The sequence below is a fragment of the Manihot esculenta genome, chromosome 5 (genome assembly GCF_001659605.2).
Source record: "Manihot esculenta cultivar AM560-2 chromosome 5, M.esculenta_v8, whole genome shotgun sequence".
NCBI lineage: Eukaryota > Viridiplantae > Streptophyta > Magnoliopsida > Malpighiales > Euphorbiaceae > Manihot > Manihot esculenta.
In genome coordinates this window covers 4,221,782-4,232,848 of record NC_035165.2, presented here as the reverse complement: position 1 = coordinate 4,232,848, position 11,067 = coordinate 4,221,782, and the positions used below count along the sequence as shown (strand labels likewise).

Below are 11,067 nucleotides of genomic sequence, written 5' to 3'. Positions count from 1 at the left end.
CTTGAGTTTCTCTCTTTTTTATATTCCAAAACAGTTCAGTTTGAAAATCAATCTTGTTTAAGACACAGTGATGGATATTCAGCCCTCAAAAAGCACACCCATACAAAGAAAAGTCAAGAGGTAACTTGATTTTTAGAGTTTACGTAGTGAAGTTGATTGGATAACAAATTCGGTCCAAACTCTCTAAAAGTTTCCAAAATGGTATATCATTCTTTTGTAAACCTTAATTAAGATTTAGAACTAATAACACATTTGTATTGAGATATCTAATTAACAACAAAACCAAGCATAATGGAATAATCGTCATCAAATTCTTGTAAGGATACAGAATATAACTCCACAAAAGGAGCAAAGCTATAGAAAAGCTGTTCTAAACTTCACATGAATTCACCTCTCTCTCATAACTCCGACCCTACTCATTTGCGTATCATACATTTTAACTTTCTAATCACTATGATAATATCACTAAATCCCTCTACTTAGATTACCCATATAACCATTTCTTTCCAATAAAGCTAGCTTCTCTCCACACCTGCAATCCAAAGTCCCAAACACGACACTACCTAATACCTCACCATGCTTCCATCTCTCCCTTGTTATCTCAGCACTTTCCTTGTTCTATTTCTCCTCCAGAACCCACCATGCAACGCCTCCAGACGAACACCAGGATTGGTACTATCGCCTCCAATGGAGACAACCATCCAGGACAACAACAACTATACGTGGCACAATTTCAAAACCTTCCTCAATGCCAAGATGGGCAGCCACGTCAGCGGCATGTCTGAGCTCAAAAGATACTTCCATCATTTCGGTTATCTCCAATTACGAGATTTCAATAACATAACAGATAATTTTGATTCTCGGTTTGAAGCTGCGGTTTTCCGATATCAAGCTAAACTAGCTCTGCCAGTCACTGGCAAGCTCGACTCTCATACCCTCTCGCAAATAATGGCACCCAGATGTGGAGTACCAGATACGGTTCGCAAACTGCATGCTAAAAGAAGTTACGTGTATTTTCCCGGGAAACCTAGGTGGACTCGCAGCATACCGATGACTCTCACGTACGCATTCTCACCAGAGAATTTGATCAGTTACTTGAGCTTATCGGCTATAAAGAACGTGTTTAAAAGTGCTTTCGGCCGATGGGGATCGGTGATTCCAGTAACATTTATGGAAACGGATGATTATGGTTCCGCAGATATTAAAATAGGATTTTACAGTGGCGATCATGGAGATGGAGAACCGTTTGATGGGGTTTTAGGAGTGCTAGCGCACTCATTTTCGCCAGAGAGCGGCAGGTTTCATCTTGATGCTTCAGAAACGTGGGCTGTTGAATTCGAAATAGAGAAATCAAAGGTCGCAATAGATTTGGAATCAGTGGCTATACATGAGATTGGACACTTGCTGGGTTTGGCTCACTCTTCTGTTCGTGAGGCGGTCATGTACCCAAGCTTGAAACCTAGGAAAAAGAAGGTGGATTTGAGTGTTGATGATATACAAGGGGTCCAAGCTCTCTATGGATCTAACCCTAATTTCACACTTGGGTCTTTGTTAGAGTCCGATATTTCTACAAATCAAGCAGTTCATCAAAGAGTAGAACATTCCCTGTCTCCTTCATTGCTTACGGCTTTAATATTAATGTTTTCTTCGTGCATGTAATTTTTTACATAGACATCACCCGTACTGTAAATCGTGACATTCGTTTTGTTTATTTTTCTGTTTTTAGTTTAGCTCTAATGATGATTGGAATTTATAAATTCGATTAAGATTCGAATTGGAGATCTCTCTCCTAACCAGAGATGTTTTCAATGCCACTGAATTTATTTTTGTTTATATTTGAAGTCATATTATAGATTTTTTTAAAATATTTATTACTGATAAACTAAAACTAATTACTTTTCTTTTATAAAAGGTGATGAATCATTCTGGTAATTGCATGTTTATTAATGTGAGTTTTGATCACTAATTAATTTGTTAACTTACTTCTCTAATTATGGAAGAAATAGGGTGAAATTGGATGGCACAACCTAAATTGAAAACACCAGCTGTTGAATTTTAATACTTTATTCAAACATAATTAATTAGCTAGTTACAATTTCATACAGACTTTTTAACTGGTTCATCCGTTAATGACAAGCAACTATATATAACTGAATTGGACATTACGTTTTTAGACAATTAATTTTCTGGGAATGTAAGGAAGCGCCTCTGAAAAGCAAAGGATGTGTCCCCATCGGATGGTTGGAAAATGATATGCTGCTTCACCAACTCTATTCTCTCTTTTTTCTTTTCTTTTTTCCCAACCACTGCGACTTCCAATTCTCTATTGGAAAATTCCTTGATTCTATATCACTTGTGCTTGATGATCTACAAGTATATCAGCATCATTTTTTTCGAAGTTGTTTTGTTTAAAATTATTTTTTTTAAAAAGAAATATTATAAAGTACCAATTTAGTTAGCTTATTATTATCTTGGTCAAGTTCAATATTGATGCGACCAGGAATGTTAGCCCTCAATATATATTCCGGTATGGGTATGGGTATGGTTGTTCGATATTGTTATGGTGGGATGCTGGCTGCTAGGTCTGTTCATTTTGCTGGGTTAATTTTGAAAGACTGCTCTGTGCGATATCCACACCATTTCAAATAATATCGCACACAATTTCAAATAATAAAATATGAGTAGAGTATTATATCTAATAAAAATTAAAAATTAAGTAATAAAATATTTATAAATTTAATTTTTATTTAGACTATCAATCTTGGAAAAATGAGTGCAAACTTGAAATAAAATAAAAAAAAAATAAAACTAAACACTCAAAACAAAATTCGTGAAACAATTAATATTAAATATTAAGATATATTAAATATTAAGATATCTCGATTTCATTTGAAGTTAATTTAATTAATTTATTTAGTTAACAATTTAATTATAATTATTAAATTTAAAATAAATAATTCTAAAAAAATTTATCTCGTACTTCCGCGTAAAACCAAATTAATTAACTAAAAATTATCACCTATCTCTCAATAATATAATAATTCTCTAATTCATTTTTCTAACTCTATAATTATTTTGTCTAAAACTCCTTAAATCAAATCTTCATTCTCAATTAATATTATGTGATATTCAATTTTTAATTTACTCCTAAAACTTTTCCTTCCCATATAAATCTCTGTATAAAATTATTCAAATATTTCGTAAGTATTCAAAAGCATTAATCTCAATAATTGAATAATAAATTGATAAAAAAATCAATTCAAATAAATTAAAAAAAATTAATAATTCAAATTATATCAAGTTCTTTAGCAAAGAAATTGAGTTACTTATATTCAAGAATTCAACATTAAACTTCTTTAAAAATTATCCAAAATCATTATAAAATAATTGTAAATAACAAATCAAAAAGATAAGGGAGGAAAGAAAAACTATAAATGTATAGATTTATCCTTCTAAATCTTCCAAATCTTACTTTTTGAGTTTTTTGTAATTTCCGCCGTATTTAGGTGTTAAAAAATAAACAAAAAATTCTTGAGTCTTTCAATTATGATATATTTATACTCTCTTGAGACTTCTAATTCAAAGTTGTAGTGTTAGACTTCTAGTAAAAACATGGGCGAAGTGCGTAAAAAAGAGTAAAATAGTGTAGACCATAAAAATACGGGTCTACCAGTACATTATAATAAAAATACAGTACAAAATTGTTCCATATTTTTGTTTGTTTCTTTATAATCTCTCCAAATTATTTAGATTTCTCTTAAAAATGTTTCTTTTCATCCTTAACTTATTTTGATACGTAAAACCATAATAAATAAAATGAAAACATCAAGTAACATATTAAAATAAAAAATCCTAAAATTAAATATAAAAATTTAATAAAATTAATAAAAATCAGTCAAAATAGATGGATGTAATTCTAAAACTGTATGAATAAATATGTAAAATTTCATTATATTAAATTTTAATTTCTCCCGTCATGGTATAAATTATGGGTGTCTTGAACTTAAGCCATCGGATGCCTCAATAACTATTTTTATTTTTGACATAGACATTATGTCATTTATCCTGTGCGTCGTTGTACGAATTTGATTTCTTATTGTTAGCTATAGGTAGCCAATTCAACTAGATTCAAGAGAGTGGTTTATGTCTCCTCCTCCTTTTATTGTTGAATCACTTGTGATGATTGTTGATTTGTAATCTAAGTTTCCTTTTCTTTTCTTAAAAAACAAGAGAAAGGAAAATTTTGGTTCCAAAAAGTCGGCTACCTTATTTGCCTCCCTGAGCAATGTTTGATTTGTACTTGAAGAGTTTTGCATTGCAACAAAGAGAATCCCTAGACTTAGATGTGCCCATCAGACAAAGAAACCAAAGCTACAGTCGGCCTTGAATCCATTTCGATAATCAACTACCACAACTTAAAATTTGAAGCATGATAGAAAGGTGCTATATATAATATTCTGATAGGAAATTAGTCTGTAATAAAATGCAATATATAATAATATCATTTTTAAATAAATTTAAATTAATCTTAAGCTATAATACTTAGTCTATAGTGTAGATTTTAATATTTAATTTTACATTTTTTAATATTTTATTGTGTTATAATATTTAATTGGATGTACCATGTGGTATTGTAATTTTTATATATTTAAATATTCAAATATTTATAATTTCAATAGAAAAAGAGTATTATTGAGAAAGGAAGTAACATTAACCCCTATATAAAATTTGGAGTACTGGATCCAGACCTGTAAATTACCATTTATATGTTAGAGACGATGCTTAGTTCGATCAGGTCCAAGCTCAATTGATTAATGGAGGATAACACGACAGTCATATATATATATATAATTTTTTTTTAAAAAAAAAAGAAAGGAAATGCTCATTGACTATATTGACTAATGACAACCATATAATAATAATAATAATAATAATAATGTATATGTTGGAAACAAAAACTAACATCGTTATTCGTTATGGCCATCCTTGCGTTTAACACACTCATTGCAGAATCATCCCTAATTAAGTTATCTATACAAGTGAGATTGGCAAACTTTGTTTGCTTGCGATAATGGGCTGCCATGCCATGCCACCAACCATAAATAAATAATTTTAAATAAAATATATGGCCTTTTCTTAACCATATCTATCATCACCAAGTAAACAGTAGCAAACACTACAGATTATTAAGCGTTGACGTTTCGATGTTAATGGCATCCAAGTGTTGTCCAAGCAGACGGTCTATTTTTCCATCGATAACGAGTTTGTCTTTTTATATATATAAATTAATTAATTTTATTATATTATATTATTTCCTTTACACTAAATTTATTTATTAAAAATTAAAATATATTTATTTTATTAATAAAGTAAAATTATCGACCTCATGAGATAGTGCATGCCCCACCTGACTCTACTAGGAAAGCCTAATTGGAGCTAATGGACTAAGTTTGACGACTTTATCATGTTTCTATTGGTTGCAAGAGATTGTTTCATAATTATTACCTTAGAAGATAATGAAGTTGCGCATATCTTCTTTATACCTTTAATTAACCAACCATTTCTACTTTTCCTGGAAGACAAACAACTGATAATCATGCAGAATCTTCATGGTAGATTTTTGTGTGTTTTTACAATTACCATAATATCCATATCCAGCGCCACTTATATATATATATGGATATGATTTTCCCGCATTATCGAATGTTTTTCAATACGAGATAAAGCGAATGATGGCGATCAATCTCTACCAAAATAACTGATACTATAGGGGCCATTTTGCTTTACAGTTCTGGATCATTATCTTTCTCTTTGACTCCGTTAATGTCCCAACTTTACTAGTTTCTTTCTTGTTCTTTCCTTTTATAGCATGCCTGAACGGAAGACTCAGAGAGAGTAGTTAAACATATTAAGATGCAAAATATATCGTCCCTGCAATTTGCTACTTCAGGTTATAATCAAATTCAAAGTTTTCATTCCAACCATGTTTAAGAGAAAATATACATGTGTATGTTAGCAAGTAAGAAGTTAGATTAAATCGTATCAGCGTTGTTTTCCTTTAGCAATTTGAGCTTTTTAGGAAGTTAGAAAGAACCAACCCAACATTGTTTCCAGGAACATGATTTGATCTAAATCTAGACAGCTTTCTTTTTTGCTTATACCAAGGTGGAAAAGTAAACTCTCTCAGTAGATTCAGAATAAAGCAATTAATTAAGACAATATAGAAAATGTGATGATACATGTATTGTATGGCTGAGAGTTAAAATAAATCTCCGCCTTCGAGTTGTTTGCTAATGAAAAAGCAAACCATGTGCCTCTTGTTGATAGTTTGGAAATAAAGGCAAGTGTAGACAGATATAGCAGCGTTCCCTTCATCTTCAAATTAGGCTCACATGAAGATCAGACAAGCCTTGGGAGCAGTAAGGGGGAGAGAGATGGTAGATAAATAAAACTGCGAGTGATCCAATTGGCCACGTCTTTTTTTATTTTAACCAAAGACATGATTTAATTGCAAGAGCCTCAAATGGTTACGGGTTGATTAATTTTATCGCAAGGTCGTCTAAGGAAGAAAGAAAAGAAAGATAAAGGTCATGGGTTCATTGTCATTTTTGGACCCCAATGAGAATGAGCTTTGTCAGGGACTATAAATGGTCAAGGCAGATAAAGTGGATGAGACATTGATTATCAGCTTTGTGTACTGTGGAGTTTGAAAATTCTTTCATTTACATACAATTAAGGATGAACACGATATAAAGGATGTAATAAATATTGCGAGCTGGTCAAGCTTATTATATAAAATAAATATATTGAGAAATCATGGTTGTCAAGCAATCACTTAGAAACCACAACAATTTTAAAGGTACGTTCATTTATGAAAAATTAGGATTTATATATATATATATATATAAGTTTTTTTTTTATTGATTCGGAATGTAAACGGTTAAAATATCCATTGAAAATTAAACTATTCGAATTCAAATATATAAAATTTAATTTATATAACAAATTTAGATAATTATCTAAGTCAATTTTATTATAATTTCATCAGGTTAGGTATTCAAAATATCACACTAACATACTATAGCAACATATAGTTATGTTTTTATTAAGACCAAAACTAAATTCTAAGCTTTATATATTTTTTAATTTTATTAATAATTTTATCCCAAATTATTAATATTATAACAATTTGCAACCTTTTCAGTAACTTAAAAATAAAATATACATATGAATCTACAAAACTATTCTACTATATAAAATATAAATTTCAATATTTACAAAATTATAACGATATCTAAATTGTTTCTGTATAAAGAAAAACTAACATTTCTTATTTCCAACTCATTAAAAGTAATAAATATGGTAAAAGAAAATTTATTTATACTTTTTAACATTCATTAAATAAATGGATTATTTTTTCTGCTAATTAATTGATTGATTTATAATTATATAAGATTACATAAATATACTTTTTTTTTTATTTCCCTTCATTAAATGAATTAAAACTGTTATCAATTTTAATAGATTAGACTAAAGATAATTTAAGGTTGTTAGACCTTTTTTCTAATCGTTTTATTTTTTATCTTTTTTTTTTTTTTCCCTCTTACCCTTGAGGGCTTACTTCCGCCAACAATGACAGGGGGGCCTAGCAATTAAAGGTCTTCAATGAATCTGTAAAAGTTTGCAGGTTTAGGTACTATGAATTCTATTCTTTAGGCAAAAGGTACCCGTCTGCATTCATTTCTTTCTTCTGACACTCACCAAAGCAAACCAAAATGAGGGGTGCAACTGCAACTCTTCCCAAGAACCCCGCTGTAACTCAGACAAACCCTACACAAAACCCTTCCAATTTACTATCAAATCAGACCACCTTTGCTAGCCGCTACAGTCACCACTCACCACTGCTATCATCTCTTATATTTTTTAAGACACCACCCAACAATATTATATTTATATTAGCTCAATCTTTATCCAACTCTTTGTCTTCAGCCCAGTTCTCATTTTTTTAAAGATATTTTCCGACCGCATTGGATTCTTTTGATAAGTACTAGCCACTTGTGTTATGGTTGGCTCAAATTTTCCTTCCACGAAACCTATATATCTACCAAAATCCATATCATTAGCGGCAATATTATACCAGAAGAGGCTAATAAGGTCTGGAAAAAGGGTAGAGCTAGAGAACTTGTGCCACCGATAACAATGAGAAGAAAAAGGTAGCATTATTTTATTAACAACTTACTGATAAAAACATAGCATAAACAAAAAAAAAAAAAAACTCAAAAGAAAACACACTAAGAAAACAGCTTATATAACTAGTATTTGCTAATATAAACACCCAAGAAAAGTTTTTGATTCCCCCACTCCCCGTCGACATTCTAACACATCACATCCTTGAGAAGCTTGTACCTGCGGGTAGCTGTTCTTGGAGAAGGTACCCCGCTTGGGCTCTTTCCCTTCTCGGTGGTGCTCTCTTCGCGGTCGTGCTGCTTGATTTTGTCACCTGAATACTCCGATCGGTTGGTAATTCCTCCACTATCATGTCCGACTGCGGATTTCTTCGAAGAGTTTCCGTGTCGAGCATTCCTCTCCTCGCTCTGGCACCAATCACACAGCTCAATTGACTCCGATAATTCACTGTAGTAGTTGCTGCAGTATCTAAACATGGATTCAAGATTAAAAGAATATAAGAAAATAGCACAAGAAAGACGATCTTATACGATGATGAATCGGTGTTTTTGTAAATAGAGAAGCCTAGCGAGGTTGGTTGTGTCGGCTATGTGGTTATGGCAGGAGTTGTGGTGGCGGTTGTTGACACGGAGCTTGGTGGGTATGGAAAAATCTATACCTTTGATGAGAAAGATATGAATTCAGTTACAGGTGGCTATCAAAGACGACCAGGATGACGATACCGAGACTGAGATAATATGTAGATAGATGTACATGTGTTTGTGCATACATGTATATATGGAAGAAGATGATGATGCAAGTGATGATGATGGAGGAGAAAAGCGTACGAGTGCTGAAAGCGATGGCGGCATTTGCTGCAACGGAAGAGCTTGTCAGGGAAACCGACGTCGCCGCACATGCAACATACAGTTTGAAGATCCACCATTGATGGGAAGAAAAAAGCCTTTCAATTTCCTTAAACAGAGAGAATATAAGCTAGTGAGAGATAAACCCAACCCAACAAGAACAAAAAGAGAGAACTACAAGAGCGACATCTATCTCATTTTCCAATATATATATAGAGAGAGGGAGATATATATTAAAAAATGAGAATAGTTTGAGTCGGTGTATAAATCCCACATCAAATAATAAATACTTGGGGAAATATAAACACATAGTTAGACCACAGGTTGCTTGCAGTCGTTTTCAGTTAGGAGAGAGAGTGGGGGAGAGATGTGAACCTTAAAATTTGAGATTGCAAAAATGACAGTTGTGTCCCAGGCTAAGCTTGCTTTATTTCATTTCTTACCTGTTCTCTTTTTTTTTTTTTTTTTCTTGTTTGTCTTGTTCTGCTTCTTGCCAATTGCTTCTGCCATTCATATTTGGCAGTTATGGTTGGTACCCTCGCGCTTCCCGAAGGTGCGTGACGTCCACTCAGCTTATAATTTAGTTTTCAGGACTAATTCTAATTTATTGTTTTACTCTATTTAAAAGTAATTTTGAACTAAGCTCTCAGCGTTCGTCAATAATTTTTTTTATTTAATTTCAATTATAACAATTAACTATTAATAAGGCTAATTTTCATTTATTAATTAATATTTGAGACAGTGTTTTTTTTTTCCTGATCACCACCGCTATTGAATAATGTTGAAAGATGAGCCTAAATATTATACTCAAGTATATACTAATTTTTGTCATTACTCAATTTCCAGCCACCAAGGCCTAAGATGTCCATAATGAAGAAAAAAAAAAGACTTTTAATATTTTTAGCGCTTATCTTGCGTTGCCGTCTAGTTTTGGCATGAAATTTGCATTTTAGGAACACATCAAAAATTAAAAATTGACCAGTGTTCCATTTAAATAAAAAAAATTATAGAATTAAATTAATTTAAAATTTTTTTAATTTTTTATTATTTTTAATTTAGTTTAATTTTTATTTTTTAAAAAATAATTATTTCAATTTAATTTTAATAAAAAAATTAATTAAACTAAATGAAATTGATTAATAACATAGTATATTCTTTTTAATAACATACAAAATTATATCATAATCAAAATTAAAATATTTGAATTAAATTAAAAATATTAAAAATAAAAATACCATTAAAAATCTCAATCAATTAAATTGAATCCAACTAAATAAGATCAGTTTGATTTAAATTGATTTTACTTAAAATCGATTCAATTTTTATACATATTAAAATTTTAATTTATTTAATTTAATTCAATTTTAAATTAAATTGACCAAATACTACAGATAAAATTAATAATAAATTGAATGTTTTTGAATATGCAATCCGAATAAATCCTAACAAAATAGATTTAAGTGGTTATAATTAGATTGAAACAGATTTAATTTGAAAAATAATACTCATATAGATTCAGTTATTATTTATAAGATATGTTGCGTTTATAATCGCTTATATAAATAATTAATTTAATATAAAAAATATTTTATAATAATATTTATAATTTTTTATATTTTTTATTTAAAAATTAAAATTAAAATTTTTTAAAAATTTTGAATTTTTAAATAAAAATAATTAATAAAAAATATTTTGATAAAAATTATTAATTAAAAAATATAAAAATTAATGAATTTAAATTTTATTTAGATAATAATAATTAAATTTAAAATAAATTTAATCGATTCAAATTAATTTTTAATAGAATTTAAATATTATTAATATAAATTAAATTTAAATTTAAATAGTTTAATTTTTTATATATTTTATCTATTTATATTCCTATTCACCGAATCATCCGTTTCTCTTTAAGTAGGATAATTTTTATATAAATTTAATTTGTAAATGATTATATATATAAATAAATAAATTTTATTTCATTTTTATATAAATTTTATTATTTATTTATATATTAAATTTATTAGAGACAAATTAA

At 29.7% G+C, this 11,067-nt stretch overlaps 2 protein-coding genes across 3 annotated transcripts; one reads left to right on the top strand and one right to left on the bottom strand.

Moving 5' to 3' along the window:
* The first annotated feature begins 485 nt into the window (after positions 1-485).
* Positions 486-1,833, top strand: LOC110616172 (metalloendoproteinase 4-MMP). Its single transcript, XM_021758518.2, has one exon. It carries the CDS (start codon positions 577-579, stop codon positions 1,657-1,659), a length of 1,083 nt encoding a protein of 360 aa, XP_021614210.1. The 5' UTR covers positions 486-576; the 3' UTR covers positions 1,660-1,833.
* Positions 1,834-8,200: 6,367 nt separating this feature from the next.
* On the bottom strand, positions 8,201-9,301 carry LOC110615944. Of its 2 annotated transcripts, none has more exons than XM_021758198.2 (2): positions 9,015-9,301; positions 8,201-8,655 (listed from the first exon to the last, which is right to left on the bottom strand). In XM_021758198.2, the coding sequence occupies exons 1-2, from the start codon at positions 9,110-9,112 to the stop codon at positions 8,376-8,378; spliced, it is 378 nt and encodes a 125-aa protein (XP_021613890.1). In that variant the 5' UTR covers positions 9,113-9,301; the 3' UTR covers positions 8,201-8,375. The 2 variants fall into 2 exon arrangements, with proteins under 2 accessions (XP_021613890.1, XP_021613891.1); XM_021758199.2 differs by having other exon boundaries at positions 8,201-8,646; positions 9,015-9,292.
* Between the last annotated feature and the right edge of the window lie 1,766 nt (positions 9,302-11,067).

Excerpts from the sequence above, each read along its gene's own strand:
- LOC110616172 (XM_021758518.2), top strand. The coding sequence starts at position 577 with ATGCTTCCATCTCTCCCTTGTTATCTCAGCACTTTCCTTGTTCTATTT.
- LOC110615944 (XM_021758198.2), bottom strand. The coding sequence starts at position 9,112 with ATGGTGGATCTTCAAACTGTATGTTGCATGTGCGGCGACGTCGGTTTC. Across the intron at positions 8,656-9,014 it reads CGCCATCGCTTTCAGCACTC|ATACTGCAGCAACTACTACA; the intron begins GTACGCTTTTCT and ends ATCCATGTTTAG.